Genomic DNA, 17,890 nt, shown 5'->3' with positions numbered 1-17,890 from the left:
GTCTGTGGGTGGTGAGCAATTGCATCACCTCTTGGGTTTTGGGTTTTTTTCCCTTCCTGGGTTTCGTTCCTCTCTCTCTCTTTCTCGTTGTTTTACTTCCCATCCTTTTGCCCATCGGGTTCTCTCCCCCATCCCACCAGGGTGGGGGGAGGGTGAGTGAGCGGCTGTGTGGTGCTTGGTTGCTGACTGGGGTTAAACCACGACATTCTGTTACAGAGAAAAATTAGGTTTCCTAGTCATTTAGGATGTGTGAGCTTAGACTTGGAACTGGGGACAGATAACGGGTTCTGATTTCTATAACATTACCCACACTGGGATTGTCAGCACAAATTGAGGATGTGTTTTTGAATCAATACCTTTCATGATGCCTAGAACTACGTTTTGCTATCTCATTGAAATCTTTCTTAGCTATACCATCATGTTTTGTGGACATTTGTATAGCTATGCATTGTCATATCCTTCTGAAAATTGGTTATTTGAATTAGAGATTCTCAATAATTTATTCAAGAAAACAAATTATTTTTTCAAGACACAGGTTGTAAATACAATCATAAATCATAATGTCAGCGCTCAATAAAAGCATTAAATGTTCTATTGCAAGATCAAGAATTTTATTTCCAGGTAGATAGGAGAAAGTTTCTTAAGAGCTGCAAAAAGAAGGGATATAACTGAAATCAGCAAAAAGTGGTATGGATTTTTTTCAGGAAGCAGCATAATTTTATGAAATACAGTTTCTCAGGGGTCATCTGGTAGATAAAAGATGGAGTTGAACTCAGGTATTTGGTGTTCATGGCCAAAAAGCTAGAAAGAATTAAACTTTAGATTGCAACTTAGAAAAGGGTAAACGTGATTTATTCTGAAATAAGCTACTGCATTTCTTGATCCCTGTTTTGTTTGAACTCTTAACACAGAAAACTTCAAAGTCACAGTACTTAACAGATGTTACATACATTAGCACACTCAACACAGTATTTCCATGGCCCGTTCTTTCAAGGCCATTTTCTTCCATTATGCTATAGGTGTCTAAATCTTTTTTCTTGGCATGGGGAGAATTAAGGCACTGTAGTTTTATTCACTAAACAAACAAGTCAAAACCTAAAAGTTAAAAAGATAAAACCTACAAATTGAAAACATAAGAAAACTACATTATTATTATACTTCTATTGTTACATATGTTACTATTGTTAAATAAAATATGTTTGAGGTAATAACAAAACTGTGTGCATAGTACATGAGTTGTGGTCCTGACTTTTTCATTTCCTTGGCCATGTGAAATTATTACATCTGCAGGGAATAAACATTTCCGCTCGGTAAAGGACTATATGGTGTAGTAAGTAATATAGACCTAGGCCTATTGTAACTTATTGCACAAAGGTCAGAGTTAAATTTGCTTAAAGAATAACATATGAGCTTAGAGATAAATCCTAGCACTCAGCACAGCTCAGCACAGAAAACCAAAGGCAAAGTATCTTTCTGCCCAGCCAAGCAGTGTGTTAGTAAGAGAGCAGATTTACCTCCAACTGTGGAGATCTGCCCCTGTATGGCACAAACTATTCAGCTATATAACACCGGCAGAGACAAACCAGGAATTGATCGATATCCACAAGTTTGATCACCCTCTGAGAGCTTTCATACAGAGAATAAAACCAAAAAGAGCCCGGTATGAAATCAATATAGTCTGTAATTATAACTGTGAGGTGAGAATGAACATAATCATGGATTCAAAATGAGACATTATGTCCTTAAGAGAGCATGCTAAAAACATAAGTCAAACTAACCTTTCTCACAGGCACAAGATCTGAAAGTCTGAGTAGCAAACCAGAACTGGAAAACATTGCAATGTAGTATTGATGGACAAATTAAAATTATTAAATGTGGTCTCTTCAAAGAGAATTACCTTAGCAAGGTCTCTGACCTGGAAAATGTACTCTTGTTCCTGCGGCTGTCATGTTCTGCTGGCAGCTATATGTTTATGTATATGAATTTATAAAACATATGTTAATAGAGTTAATAAAAAGTTTACCACATGAAAGAGCACACACATAGGGAAAGAAGCATCACCAAACAAAAAAGAGAGGAGAAAAAGAGGAAAGCACCTCAACTCTGCTGAGGAAATCATCTCAGGCCAGTCAGGAGGTGCTGAGCCAGACCCTCAGTTCCACCAAGTGTGCTGCATGCGGTGAAAGGCAGCTGCACAGCACTGGTGTCACGCATTCATGGCAAAGCACCACCTAATGCAAGCGATGGAGTGAAGTTTGAACAGGCTTCGTTAGCCAAGGCATTTTAAAGTGCACCTCCACATGAAGCACAGGTACAATACACGTCTTCAGATTAGCAGTATTCAACATGCAGCCTCCTCCATCTGTATTGAACAGAGAAAATTTAAAGTAAGCATTTTGTTACCAGGAAATAATAGAGGAAGAGATAATGCAAAGCAAATGAGAAGTAGGGCAAAGAAAATCAATTTCTCATCAACTCTGGGGTGAATAACTTTAAACAAATTCACATAGTTTCTAATCAGTACCAAATAACAACATGATTCCTTTGGGCTACACTGCAATGATAAAGCACCAAATTTATGATAGAGGATACTTTAGATTTTATTGGAAAGGCTGTGAAATAACAAGAAAACCCCACGCATCTTATAGCTTATCCCTAGAAAGCAGATAAAAGCAGCTTTTGGCATGACACTTGTGATAAGTGTATTTTACTATAAGACAGCTAATGCCCTGAGCAAATACAGGAGCAGCAAAGAGTAAGAATTATTTGAAATTTTTTGCTTAGAAGCTGAAAAACTAATTCTGACATGTTAGCTCAAAACAAGAATGGATTTCATTACACTGCAGATGGCCTGAGCAAAGGGAGTAGGTTACACAGAAGAAACTGTGATGAAATTACAAAGTATATTAGAACTGTCTGATTAATCTCCTGTCTGGGGAGTTTTAAGAAATAGACACTATAGAAAACTTAAATTAGAGGAATGATAGCCACATACTTCCAGACTTCTGCTGCTTCTGCTTTTAACAGCTTAGCTCCATTTTATCCAATGATTTTATTGCTGAAGGGTTTTCACATCCTTAAATCATACTTCCTTGGGCACTGTGATATGTGTTGTGTCTCCAGAAAACTGTGCTTCTCAAAAAGCTACACGCATCCCGCTCTGACACTCTCCTTTTTTAGTTACAGCTCCTTCTGTTAGGAACTTCAAAGTAGGTTTAGGTCTTGAGGAGACATGGTGTTTATTCAAAGATCACTTTGGAGTGTTTTTTATTTCTTCCATTGAGCTCCCCTGCACCAGTCACAGCCATTTCCAGCCAGCTCTGACACCAGTGTGTGACACCAGCTGAGAAGTGTTGAGTCTAGGATACAGAAGAAATCCCATATCCTGGTCTCCATAGAGAAGAAGTCCAAATGCGTGGCCCAGCTGCCAGCTGGGTGGTACTCCAAAACAGCCCCAGTTTGCATAATCAGACACTAGCAAGTGATTGAGGATGAAATTTCAAAAGAGTTGATGAAGAAACACCTTCAGCTAGATTTTCTAATTGACTGTGCAGTATGAAAAGATCCTATTAAAAGCATTAATTTTGGTGCAGAATGTGAAAGTGCAGGTGTTTGAAAATGAGCAGTCTTCAGGTTTGAAGAAATGCTGTGAGTGCTGGAATATCAGCTCAGTGTTACTATGACCCTGAGTAAACATGCAGTGGGGAACTTAGAGGAAACAGAAGGCGCTTCAGCAAGAACACCATTGTTTTGCTTCCACTTGGTAAAACATCATTTTTTTACTTCATATTAGCTGATATCCATTACAAAAATGAGAATAAATCAATTTTCCCAAGATCAGGAAGCATAAAGTAAGCATAGTTTCTCCTCCCCTACCTGCACATCACAGTCTTTAACTCAGTTATGTCCTGTCATCATTAGGATGTTACCATATAATAATGAGCACATTTGTATGCACAGATGGTAAGAGCATGCCTTGTATCTTAGCGAATACGCAGGATAAGCTCCAGGCCTTACACAGCCACAGAAGAACTTGGTGAAAAGCAGCAGTGGGAAGTCATTACTGTAGTGGGTTATACAGAGCACAGGGTACAGAACCTTCTCTGCCTGAAATATCTGCAGACTGCTGCACGTAGTGAGCAATATCAGTTGACATAAGCAGGAAGCAAGAGCAATTAACTTAGGTGTCCACTTACCATGAATTAAGTGATGTGAATAAGCACTGTGGCCAATAAAGACCCAGTTTTAATGTCTCACTTCTGCTCAGAAGTAGAAGTAGCACTGTTTCCTTCCAGTGCTTTCCAGTACATTAATTTTTTTTTCCTTTTGTTTTAATTAGCACACAGAAGCCAACACCTTCAGGTTTCCAGACAAATGAGTATGCTGATGCCCAACTTCAAGACATTGTCAGAAAAATGCGGGAAAGGGCAACAGTCTATAAGGAAAAGCTGAAAGACCCAGTGCTGTCCTCCCCTGAAGGCAGTCCTACAGCTTGTAAGTGACTCCAGAAATAGCTGTGCATTTGTTGAGTTTAAAGGTGAAAATTATTTTGCGGGAACAGAAAATACTGTGATAAAATTTTCAAGTAAGTATAACGTGTTTACCCACTGAAATGGATCAGTTTGTGCCCACTGAAGTCAATTTATCCTTATTAGTCTACAATAAACCAGGTCCTTAGGTATGAGCCCCCTTTGAATCGCATCACTAAAGAATTTGGGGAAAAGATCCTGGGCAATGTCTAGAATCATCCCTGTCAAGCAGGTTTATATATTTTGAAATAGTTCTCAGATACGTTTATTCATAGGGATGAATCTGAAACATATGAAGAAACATACGTATCTTATGAGTAGATATTAGTCACTCTGAGATTAGATCTGCTGTGTAAAAGTAAATAAAGTTTTAGCCATGGCAGCAATCTTCCAGGCACGCTGAGGACTCTAAGTACATGCTTCGAACAGAGCAAACTCATCTGAAATTAATTAAATATTTACTTTTGACAAAAAATGAAACATAAAACAAATACGATATTTTTCCTCTTTAGAGGAAAGTTTGACCTTTTTCTTTTTTCCTTTTCACAAAGAATTGAGTGTGGTAATTTTATATTCTGACAATTTTTAGAAGCTGTTTATTGGTTACCTGTTTTTTAATAAGCTGGAAAAAATAGTGCCCAAAGTATTATAAACTATACCAGCTGATAAAGGAATTACTTTTTTTTTAATTATTTCTTTGCTCATTTACCTTTTTTGTTCTCTTTGTAGAGCTTACAATCATTTATTTCCTAAATCATTACAGATCCAGTTTGTCAGTTTACTGTGTAAATAGGATACTGTGTATCCTACTCAGAGGTAAAGCCACCAGAATTAATGGGACAAACGTGTGGACAAAATTGTCCTGCCCAAAGATGGAAGAACTGGGCTCAAAGGAGTGCCACAAGACTTTTGTAAGCCTAGAAACATGCAAAACCATAGGCTTCCCACTAGTTTCACCTGCTGCATCTTGCATATCAGTTCTCAGGAGAGGGGAGAGATTAGTCCATGGCACAGACATCTTTTCTTATCTCCATCCTAATTGCGGGCATTATTTGCAACAGTCATGTAAAGAGAAACGCCCAGTCGCATTAATGAATGCTGAATTATGAATTGCCTTATTTCTTGTCAGTCTTTTATGGCATTAGTTGTGGGCACTGAGTAAGGAAATACAGTAATATATATTGCACTCTGTAACATGAAGTGCCCTGCTCTTGATAGAAGATCTACATGATTATATCAGTGGTGATTTTATTGTCCAGTCTGTTTTCTAATGCGTTCAGTATTATAATGAATTGTAGCTTTAGTCACTGCCAAGCATTTTTAGGAGAGTTTTTAACATGATGAGGCTCTTGTACATGTTAAAACAGGGTGTAGTAATTGAGCCATTATTAAAATGTCACCCTTTGCGGCATCCTGTGTGGCTAGCACCATCAAAGAAGAAGCCTCCACCCCCACCAAAAGAAGAAAAAAAAGAAGAAAAGAAAGAGGATGCAGAAGCAAAGCCAGAGGAGGATCATTACTGTGATATGCTGTGCTGTAAATTCAGAAAACCTCCACTGAAAAAATACATGGAGTATCTGCAGCTACCAGACAGCATAGACTCATACACAGGTAAATAAAAAGCTATGCAATAGAATGAGGTAAAGGCATATTGAAGTAATCTAGTATTACATAGTGCCTGTGAGTCACCATAAGATCCACATTCCAGTTTGCAACTCAGAGGGACGCATAGATCCTGCCCTAAAGAACATTTATTCCAAACAGGGAAGACATGAAAAGTGACAACAGTTGTAAAGATATTATGCACAAAGCTGGTATGCAAACCAACCACAATTAAAACCCTGGTCTTCTGATTCTTGATCTAGAATTTGTCCCATTCATTAGGGCCAAATGATTCTTTTGTCAGTTGTAACATACACCAGCAGCATACAAAATGTATCGTTTCTTCAGATGCATTAAATTCTATATGCTCTCATAAACTCATCTTTTTTCCCTTTTGCAAATTCTTTGTGTGACTCCTTGTTCCAACCTATATCACTTCAGCAGCCTGTGCTATTGAAAAAGGGAGAATGGTAGGTTGCTCTGTGCAGAAACATTCCTGGAGACTGCAGTAGAATAAATGTGTCTAACAGAATGAGAAAAGATTCTAAGTCCATGCCTGTAAATTCAATGTTTTTTCTTTCAGATCGCCGTTACGTAGCATGGCTCATGCTTGTGACAGTCGCCTATAATTGGAATTGCTGGTTTATTCCCCTTCGCTTTGTGTTTCCATATCAAACCCCAAGTAATGTAATATATTGGTTTACCATAGACATCATTTGTGATATCTGCTACCTGTGTGACTTACTGATTTTCCAGCCACGAGTGCAATTTTTAAAAGGTGGAGATATAATAGTAAGTATTGGAAGTGGGATTTCCACAGGTAGTAGTTGTGTGTTAAAGTACATTATAGAAATTCCCTCTAATCTGACACATTTGTTCCTGCTATGTCAAACCTATGTAACTTTTTTATTTATCAAAGGATACCTAAGTTCTTCTTCACTGACTTTCCATTATCCTATTTTGGAAGAAGAAAACATATCCACTGTCTACATTCTTAAAAAAAGAAAAAACAGATTTGAAAGTAACAGATGAAAGCAGTCGGAACAGGCATAAAGCTTTTTCTCACCAGGAGTAAACTGGTGGAGCTTCACTGGAAGCAGTGATTATATGACTATGTACTCATACATGTATGCATGGGTTTGTATTTTTGTGTGTGAAACTTTCAGCTTTCTATTCATCTTGTGCAAGAATCATAGTTGAAGACAGTGCATATTCTGCTAGGGCTGGACAGGATATACGTGTTTTGTTACAGATTGTGAGATTGTGGGGTTTTTTTGCCGAAATCAGAGCAAATCCCTGTAAATTCAGGATGCTTTGAAAATAATTTATTTGAGATATTTTATTTTGGGAAAATATGTACATTCAATTTTGCTTCTTGCTACTCTTTTTGTGTAATCTATTTATAGAAAAATGCAAAATCAAACTCTAAGCAAGTATATGAAAAAAAGTAAAAGCTTGCCCTTTAAGATATCAAAAAGCCATCTAGAACATTAACTTTTCTTTAAAATCTTCCCTACTTTGGATTCTAGAAGAAAACCTAATGCAGAAAAAAATTAGTTTAGATAACTTCAGTGTGACACTACTGTGCCCAACAGACAGAAAATTCAAAATTATATGTCCTCAAATGTAATTTGGAACTATCTTTAGTTCAGTGCTTTTACATAAAATTTTACACATTGTGCATACAAGATATTATTGATACCTTTACAGAGGAATCTCAGATAAAACTGTGCAAATATAGTTTGGATAGGTATTAAATGCAGTGCAGTGTAATGTATTTTTCCATGCCAAGACATTCAGTAACTGGCAATCTTGCCTAAATCCTACAAAACTCAAGTTTTATGAACAAGGTTAAAATGCTAAAGTAGGAAGCTTACGTTGTATTTCCCTTGAAGCTGTTTGTACAATTCATAGATTTTAGTGCGTGAAGAGATCATCTACTGTCTGATCTCCTGCGTTTAGTTTAATGCTTAAACTGATAATAGTGAAAAGTTGGCATGGAAATATCCTTAAGATTTTTAAAGCTATTTGTAGTGTTCCTGGTATAAATACAGAAAGTGTAATAATAGATACATTTCTTTAGATACTTGTGATTACCCTTTCTTATTAAGGTATTAGCATCAGTTCCCATGGAGAACAATTTAAAAATAAATAGCTAATCATTACTAATGAATGCAATGTTGATTATTATTATGCTAATAATGTTAGCATGTTAATGCTAGCTTTCAAAGAGCTAATTTTGTACAGCAACATCACAAATGTTCTTTGCAATTTTTCTTGGAACCACTGAAGTCAAATGGAGTTTTTGGCCCTGAAATTGAAGGGGGTTGGGTCAAGCACCAACTGGTACAGATGTGTTGAGAGGGAAGATTTGTGGGAAAAATGTAACAAGCAGCCAGGCTTGAAAAAAATCAGACAAACCCCAAACCTGATTTTTTCAAGTAGGTCTAATAAAATCTGGTCTAATGTAAACTGGTCTAATAAAAGTACTACTACTTCCTACAGATATTTCTCCATTCGTACTTTTAGAGCACAATTAATATGACTGTCGTCATCCCTAGTATCAGAAAAGAATTATTATTATTGCCGAGTAGCAGAGGCTCATTCTTGACATTCTGTTCTTGACTATGCCTTTTTCTCCTTTTGTTATCACTGTAGTCAGACAGAGTGGAAATGAAGAAATTCTACCACAGCTCAGTGAAGTTTCGGGTAAGCAGATCCTGTGTTACTGATGTCAATATGTAAGTTCTGGCTGTAGGATTTCACAGAATTTTTTTCATTCACTGAAAATCACTGTTGGTTTAAGAACATCACCAGAAAGCATTGGCTTGATGGCATGTCAGTGCTCACCAGCTGAAGATTGTCATCTTCATAAACAGTGTTTAACTGTAAAACATAATAACTATAAAGGCAATTATAAATATTAATTCTGAATAATAAAAAAAATAATAAAATAAAATTAATAAAATTCTCTGTTTTGGTAAATTTGCGTGAGGTCATCCCCGCACACACTGAAAGGCAATAGCACAGTTTGCCAGAGATTCATTAAACAAAATAAAAAGTCTTGAAGTTAGATGATAACTCTATTTGGTGAACTCTTATGCGTGGTACTGAATAGGTCATCACTCACACAAGTAAACAAAAATTCAAACTAAGATTTTTGATGCTCACTGCACTTTGTAAAAACAAAAATGCATTTGATTTAGGAAAATTGTTCCTTTTGTTCCTAAATATTGCTTTTGCCAACAGAGGATAGGTAGTCTATTGATTTCCTGATACACATATAGCTCTGTGACACTGAGCCCACATCTCTGAAATCTCAGTTATTACCCCCTCCTCTTCTGCAAATACTTTTGCACCTGCCTTGTTTCAGAGTTAAATTTGTCTCAGTGACTGTACGGGCAAGTGAGTAGGACAGAGTCAAACTTACTGCAAGGGAACTAAGTGGATATGTATGGTTTTATTTTAAGTTCACACTTGCAGTATGTTTAGTGCTCTTGATTTCTGCAGAAACTAATGAGGGCTGAGTGTTCTCACCACATGCAAGATGTAGATATAATCTGGGAATTTGTCATATGATTAAGTACTAATTAACAGTTACTGATATTAAAGCACTTCTGACTAAATTTTGCTTCCTCTTAGACATGTGTCTGAGAGAGGGAGAGAGGCCATAAAAGGCTGTTTGTCCTCAATCAATTTTTTGGTTTGCTTTGCTTTTTTCACAGAGTTCAGGTATTAACTGCATCTTACTTGCATGGAATAAAAGCTCAGTACTGCAGACTAGTTGCTACCAACACAAGTTATGTCTCTCAGGGCAAAGGCATTTCTGATTACAGTGAGATAAAGCCTACAGTTCCAGATCCCTCTTTTGTTCCCAAACGATATCAGCAACAGAGCAAGGCATCACAGGATCTTTAAAAAGGCAAAGCCGAGTTTGCCACAGCTTTCCTTCTCTCCACAGAATTCTTGGAAAGAATAAAGTAGGCAGATAAGAAGAGTAATCACACAGTTGATGTACTGCAGGGAGATGTTGAAAATCTTAGTGATATGGAAAGAAGCAGCATCCAAATATAACAAAAGATAATATCTATTAAAAAAAAAAATCCAAACTTATCATCCTATGATGAATCTGTTGTTTGGAACACATGGCTTCTGCAGGTTGCAAGCAAGGAGTCTAATTCATCATGTTCCCCCAGATTGTTTTAAGCAGCCTGGTTTTAAAGAAGTAGGACTATTAAGAAGTGCTTGTGGAGTGCTCTCCCCACCTCCACTCACCAGCCACATGCCTACCATTGTCTTGTCAGAACTATAATTGAAATAACAGAATGTATTAGTAATCAAATACCTGAGATACTGTTCATAATCCCCATGAAACAGATGAAAATCTCAGGCACAGGGGACTTAAAAACAGGGCAGAGCAAAGCTGTTGGTGTTTTCAGAGATAATCTTGCCTGCCAGTACTTTGGAAGTTATGGGCTTAGCATGCTGACTGTTCAAATATTATACTCAATCATGGTTCAATCTAAGTAGGTTTTTGACAGCAAGTAAATGCATTATGATTATTGTGAAGTTTAAATTGACCTCTCTGCTCTTCAACAGCTTGATGTGATATCAGTATTGCCGTTCGAAATGTTATACTTCTTCTTTGGATTTAACCCAGCATTTAGAGCAAATAGGATGCTGAAGGTAAGATCTGTGTTAGTGATGGATGGCTAACCACACATAAATGTTTTTACAATCCAATGGAAAGTTGTTTATAATACCTAGGAATATGAAGTTTAGAAATTGGAAAATATCTTCAGGATAAGCTATAACATCAATAAACAAACCAACAAAAAATACAAGATATAATCTAGCCAAATGAAGCCCTTATTCTCTCATTTTTCTTCTGACTTTATTATTTCCTACTTTCAAAAGGTATTTTGTGATTAAGGCTGGTTTGTTTCCATTATTTAAATTAGATTAGTCTTAAATTACCTGTTTAGTGTTCAAAGATCAAAAAAAATTAAGATCACTAATTAATGCCAATGTATTTTCCCCTGCTGTTGGTAATGTCAGGTGCTTAAAAGCAAGGGAGGGAATTTTAAGGACAACATAAACTATACACAGCATATTTAACAAGCATAAACCCACTTTTGTTATCAAGTCCAAAGACATCAGGAGTTGTGCAATGAAGGGGCTGAGAAAGGATTAGACAACAGCCCTCTCCTTGCATTTCATGGTACCTAGCAGGCCACTCTGTGGCTAAATACATTCCCCTTCACACAAGCAATATGTTGACAAAGAATTGGCTTTCATTTAAAGTTGGAGGGGGAACAAGAACTCTGAGACTAAAATGAGTTTTCAACAAAACTTCAAAATTCCATAAATCAGAACCAAAACAATATGAAAGAATGAAAAGTTAAACAGTACCTCGTATTAGGCAAACAGACATGTACTGAACAAAAACAAAGAAAAAAGCTACCTGCAAACATTAAGGCCTATCACTAAAGTAAACTACAAATAATTAACAGGAGGAATTCAATACAGCAGCAATTGTAACTACATGGTATCATCTAGTATGTGGTTGTTGATACATATGATCATTCTCATACTGAGAATTACTGGAATTTCAGAAAGAGTAAAAAGGGATTTTTATGTGTGCAATTCTCTCTGACAAAGTTGCCCAAGCAATTATATATGTTTGAGGAAGTAGAAGTCATTCATCTGCAGCAGACTGACCTAAACAGCAAGGTTATTTCTATAATCAGACTAATGGGACACTCAACACCCAAAACAATGTTCAACTCAATTTTCATCTTTGCAGTTCACCTTTTAGTTAAATGTTTAAAGAAAGTCAGACTACTGAAAAATCCATTATTTTCAAAATGTGTATGTGAACTAATGTCTGTACTATTAGAAAAAGATGTGTGGTGAGGAACAGTGATTGGATTACTTTCATTTGTTTTCCATTCAGCATAACACATTCTTTGAGTTTAATGATCGTTTGGAAGCTATCCTGGACAAAGCATACATCTACAGGTATGTGCTTATTAAACTCTTGTAGCATGCAAAGCTTGGCACAGAATGCATTTCATTTGATTTCATGACTTGTCAGTGAAGCACTGGATGGAATATGATACATCTTTAACTGTTCAATTTAAGTTTTTAAAATATCTCTTTTTATTGTAATCATTAAAATAATAAATGTAAAGCTTCACTCATATGAAAACTAGCTCAGTTCAGCTGGCCTGGTTCAGGCAAAATGTTCACCAGACTGAAGCTCCTGACAAAATTTAACTGATCAGAATTATCAGAAGTTTCTTTAGTGAAAGAGCTAAAGAATGGTTTCTTTAGGTTGCTAATAGCACTGCCAAATCCTCAGTAGCTGTTTATTTGTACTTAGTAAGAGTCATGAGCTTGAGCCTGTGTCAACATTTTTCTTCAAATATGCTCTCACCATGAACCTGGCACATATAGAAACTTGATCCTCCACTGCATTGACTAAACTTGGGATAAGAATCAATTCAGCACAGATCTCAAATAGTGATTATAACTGTTGTCTGCTGCACTATGTTCTCACCTTCTGCATTGACTAGAATAATACTGGAACCAACTCAAACAGTCCATGGACATAAGTATGGCAAGTTTCATAGGCCCCTCAGCAGTCAGTGATGCTGCTAAGACCCAGTGAACCCATCTACTGTGTCACCATTATTGTCATCTACTGTCAGCGTCACCAGCCGTAGTTTATCCTGTGCAATTCCTGCACCAACAGATTTTTTTTTCCCTGTCCCAGTTTTGAGGCATGTATTGTTCCTGTGTGCTGTTGCAGCAGAAATAACAATCTGTCATTTACCATCTTATTCTATTTCAGAGATTATTGCACTTAAATGGTTGACTTGGTATTTATACATTGCAAATGAGATATTTTATGAGATTTAGAAACTAGTTAATTCGAAAAGGAGTTTGAAACATTGTCTGTTTCATATTTTCATGTACCTGCAAAATAAAACAAAACTTAGAAGTTTGAAAGTTCTGCTAAAGTATATTTGAGATGCTGACCTCCACAAAGCTTACTCTTATGTTGCCCTCTCCTTTCACTTATTGAAGAGACTTTTGTGGTTTGGGGTTTTTTTTTTTTTCTTTTTTTAAATTCTTGTTGGTACAAGAGAAGGCTTGTCTGAATTTCCACAAGATGAAGAAATTGCTTTTCAGTTTCTGAATCACTGCCTCCCTATCTTCTCCAATTTCTAATCTCATTAAAAAGAATGAGTTTTCATCTCTCTTGCTTATAATTTTTTAATTTTTTCTAATGTTGAGAACTTTTAAACTTAATTAATTAATTTCCATATTGCTTCCTTTTCTTCGGAGTCGTAATTCAATGACTTTTCTGTATCTCCTATTGACAGTGAGTACTGGGAGATATGGATTTTTAATATAGATGGTTTTGAATTAAGTAATTAGCTTGTATGTAACTGTAATTTTGTGTGTATATGGCTTTCAAGGAAATGGGAACAAATTAGCAAACCCATTTTCACCCAAACAGGCAGTTTTACAAGGGACAGAGTTTCACACTATATAAAAGTATGGAATGGGAAAAAGTTCTTTAAAGGGCAATTTGAGAATGAGATGTGTATATCTTCAAACTACCCTAACTTTGAAGGATGTGATGTTGATTTGTGTGTCAAAAATCAGAGAAGGTGCTCATTTAGAAATGCTAAGGCACACACAGAGCAAGATCTCACTGGTCCTGTAAAATGTATGAAGTAGCGGGAAAGGCCGAACCAGTTACTCTGCAAAGCTGTTCTGCCTTGTTAGTTTAGACAGTTTTGTAGCATGGTATTGGCTGAGTGCCACATCTGTGTGTTGCTGCTTGCGTCTTTGCTTCGTGGTCACAAGCCCACTTCCATTTTCCAATATTAAATCACTTGCAGAATGTAAACTGCAGAATGTAAATATTACAAATTGAATCCATTTTCTACGTCATACTCTTAAGAGGCCAGAAACCTGAAATGTGTGAAATAGAGCATTCTTCATAACTAAAATGCAATTTTAAATCCCGCTGAAGATGTGCAGAAAAACAATGGTAGAGCACATGGACTTCAATATTGCTCAGCATATATAGGGTTAACAGTATTGACGCTTTATTATCTATAGGCTTTCCCATCAGTGCATTGCTAAGGTTTGTGGTAGAAAAAAAATGCCTGCATACTGTGCTACCAAAATGTTATATTTTGTATTTGCAAAAACACCTATTAAATGTCATGCCATGCCCTGATACAATGCTTTAAAACATTCTTCAGAAAACACTGATTCTCTGGTTTTGAGGTGCTCGTTGGTAAAAACAGAGATCTTTTGATTGGCTTACCAGAAGGCATTAGGGTAAGGAAAGAAAAAGGACAAAGGGAGAGGAGAGGTCGTTAAAGAGAAGAGTAGTACAAATGGGAGCTAAAAAATATAAAAAAGATGGGCTGTTTGTGCAAACTACTGCATTTTATTTGAATGTAACAATGTTGTTTTGATCTGAGATCCTGGTATGGTCACCATTTGAGTGATAAGGCACCAATTAACTAGATAATGTCAAACTAAACTTCTACACAGCAAGTGTATGTGCTTGGGTGGATTCTCTTCTCAAACTCATTAGTTTGAGTTTGTAGGAATAGAGCTAGCAAAAGTTACTACATCTTATCTACCCATTGTGGTAGATTTAACATGTGCCTAGAGAAATATAATATATATTGTAGCAAAGGCTTCCAGAACCTTTACTCAGACCTCAGGAGTCCACTTGCATGGATTCAAACTTGTGCACAGACCCAGCATGGTCAATATTACAATATTACTAGGTCACATCAGCTATCTGCTGTTCTCAATAGCTTGCAACCCTAAACAGAGCTGTCCTAGAAGCACACCAACATCTAAACAGAAAAGTGGCATTTATTTGTCAAAATCCTAAAGAAGAAGAGTACACATAGGTAGATTGCTCAATGGCATGGAAAGGCAAAAGAGGACATGCAATAGTACCTGAAGAACCAGCAAAGGAGCGCATAATACAGAAGCAATGACAGAGATATTATCTCCCATTAACTTAGTTTATAGACCTAACTTAGAACTTACTAAATTTTCATAAAACCACACACTCAGTTATTATGCACTGCAAACTGCATTGAGTTCTAGCTGTAGCAGATAAACTCATTATGTACCAGCCTCCCTGTGTTTAGGAAAGTCCTGTATTTTTCCTGCTTATTTATCCCTTGCCTGTATGAATATTTTAATGGAGAGCTAAATCCAGGAGATCTTTCTTTTGATCCCCATGCACTGAACAGAGGATATACAATGAGGTCATTATTGTATTAAACAGAAAGCTGCTTGGTGCTTAAGTAGTTCATCATTGGTGTTCTTCAGAGAACTGGCCATAAGTATAAGAACGGGGATTAGGAATGATATAACTCCTGCCGTAGCCACTAAATCATACTACTTAGCGGATCTACTGCAGGCTTCCTAGCACGGCTCTTGTAAAGCAGTTTATTTCTGACCTCAGACATTTCTTGGCTCTGGTTCACAAGTTTAGAGCCTATCTTGAACAGAGTTTGGCAAACACATTAACCCTCTAGACTCATTAATATAGCTTCAAACTTCTGTAAATATTCATAGCCAATTAAAGAAGTGGATTATAAAGTCCTCAGGGAACGATAATTTAAAAATTACCCTGTGTCAAATGTTCTAGGAAAGATATTTATTTGACCTTGGGCAAACATGAGAGACATGTAACTGCCAGCTATTTTTTCACAGAGTCAATACAGGTGGGGAACTCCTTAGTGGATGCTTAATATAAACATTGTTGATCCAAAAAAGCAATGGGTTCCATATTAAAAGGAAGGAAAAAGTCAGTTGTTTTACAGGAATCTGTTGACTTTTATAGGGTCATTCGAACAACTGGATACTTGCTGTTTATCTTGCACATTAATGCATGCCTGTATTATTGGGCTTCAGACTATGAAGGACTTGGCAGCACTAGATGGGTGTACGATGGCAAAGGAAACATGTAAGTCCTTTTCTCTTGCAAGAGATTTTTGTTGATTTTGTTCCTTCCTGCATCCCCCTCCTTTTCCCATGCCTTTGCTTGCAGGGTATGCCCTTACTTTACAAGTGCTTGGATAGCAAACTTTTAGCACCATTACTTCTAATTAGCAGCTTTCATTACTAACACATATTTGGAGGGCAGGTGCAGTGAATAATCAGTTTACCACTTTCAGCTTTTAAAGGTTTATGAGTCAGTGCTAAGCACTAACTTAATTAAACATTTAGAAAGCAACAAGGGTCATAAATTAAACTGACTGATTACATATGCACATGGGAACTGTTAGAAGGATTGCAGAACAATCCCTCAAAGGAATCAGAGGCACAGATTTTTTTCCTGCCACACAGCATTGTGTCATTAAAATGCAACATTTTAGTCCCTCTAAACACCACGGTGATTGGTCTGAAAAAATTCCACCCACTTTCTCTGATCTTTTGAGAAGGTCATGCTTAAACATGTGGCAGAGTGTCTCCAGTGGGAAGGACTGGATATTGGCACACTTTTCCACAAACTCCTTGTGACAACAATAGGCTGGATGCCAAGTAAGCGACATTCATTAAGATGGTAGAGAGGAAGCAAGAGAAAATACCAAAGTCATAATATATTTTGTGTGTAGTTATATAAAAACATATCTAGTAGGTTCAGAAGTATGAATGTTCATTTCTTTTAAAGGCCATAATATAGTTAAAGCCACAGAAGCTCAATTTGTTCATTAATTGCTATCTTTCCAAAACCGCATATAATATACTACTGCTGTCATAAATCACCCTTTAAACAACTTTTCACGTTTCTCCTGGAGACATGCTCCTCTTGCTTGTAATTTTGCCAGACTTCACAAGTTTGGTGTGAAGTCACTATCTTGAAGGGTAGGAAAACAGCCTTTGAGAGTAAAACACACTTTGTGTAAAGCAGCATTGATTTTTTTTTATAATTAGGGTTCTCTCTCAAAAAAATGACATGGCTGAAGTTTCCACACACCACTAAAATACACAGCTTGAATACTGCAGTCAGACACATGCAAGCAGGCTCATGGAGCTCAGTGGGACCACTTATGTAAGTGAAGTTATACACAGATACTTATTCGCAGGATCAAGGCTTCCAGAAACCTGACAAGAAAAATACAGAACAAATTTCCATTATAGCTATTTTTGTTAATGTCATTCTTGGGAATACTTGCCTCATAATTAAAAAATAAGGTAACTAAGACTGAGCAACCTGAAAATTCTTCCCTTTTTCAAAAACTTCTCCTGCTGCATCCCACACAATGATGTCATCAATGTACTGCAGGTGGTCTGGAGCCTCACCCTGTTCCAGTGCAGTCTGGATCAGTCCATGGCAAATGGTAGGGCTGTGTTTCCACCCCTGGGGCAGTCGGTTCCAGGTGTACTGGACGCCCCTCCAAGTGAAAGCAAATTGTGGCCTGCACTCTGCTGCCAAAGGGATTGAGAAGAACGCATTAGCGATATCAGTTGTGGCATACCACTTGGCTGCCTTTGACTCCAGTTCGTATTGAAGTTCTAGCATGTCCGGCACAGCAGCACTCAGCGGTGGTGTGACTTCATTCAGGCCACGATAGTCTACTGTTAGTCTCCACTCTCCATTAGACTTCCGCACTGGCCATATGGGACTGTTAAAGGGTGAACGAGTCTTGCTGATCACTCCTTGGCTCTCCAGTCGACGAATCAGCTCATGAATGGGA

At 37.1% G+C, this 17,890-nt stretch overlaps 1 protein-coding gene across 1 annotated transcript in view; it reads left to right on the top strand.

Moving 5' to 3' along the window:
* The window catches only part of CNGB3 (cyclic nucleotide gated channel beta 3), a 51,623-nt gene that overhangs the window by 6,752 nt on the left and 26,981 nt on the right, over nucleotides 1-17,890 (top strand). The window contains exons 2-8 of the mRNA XM_009276049.1: nucleotides 4,340-4,482; nucleotides 5,955-6,140; nucleotides 6,715-6,927; nucleotides 8,794-8,840; nucleotides 10,731-10,817; nucleotides 12,088-12,152; nucleotides 16,033-16,155. Of these exons, the coding sequence (XP_009274324.1) occupies nucleotides 4,340-4,482; nucleotides 5,955-6,140; nucleotides 6,715-6,927; nucleotides 8,794-8,840; nucleotides 10,731-10,817; nucleotides 12,088-12,152; nucleotides 16,033-16,155 (864 nt within the window). The remainder of the gene's footprint in view (nucleotides 1-4,339; nucleotides 4,483-5,954; nucleotides 6,141-6,714; nucleotides 6,928-8,793; nucleotides 8,841-10,730; nucleotides 10,818-12,087; nucleotides 12,153-16,032; nucleotides 16,156-17,890) is intronic.

Source organism: Aptenodytes forsteri, unplaced genomic scaffold, assembly GCF_000699145.1.
Source record: "Aptenodytes forsteri isolate BGI_AS27 unplaced genomic scaffold, ASM69914v1 Scaffold433, whole genome shotgun sequence".
Classification (NCBI taxonomy): Eukaryota; Metazoa; Chordata; class Aves; order Sphenisciformes; family Spheniscidae; genus Aptenodytes; species Aptenodytes forsteri.
Note: the sequence above shows the minus strand (reverse complement) of the source record. Positions and strands in the feature narration are given on the sequence as shown.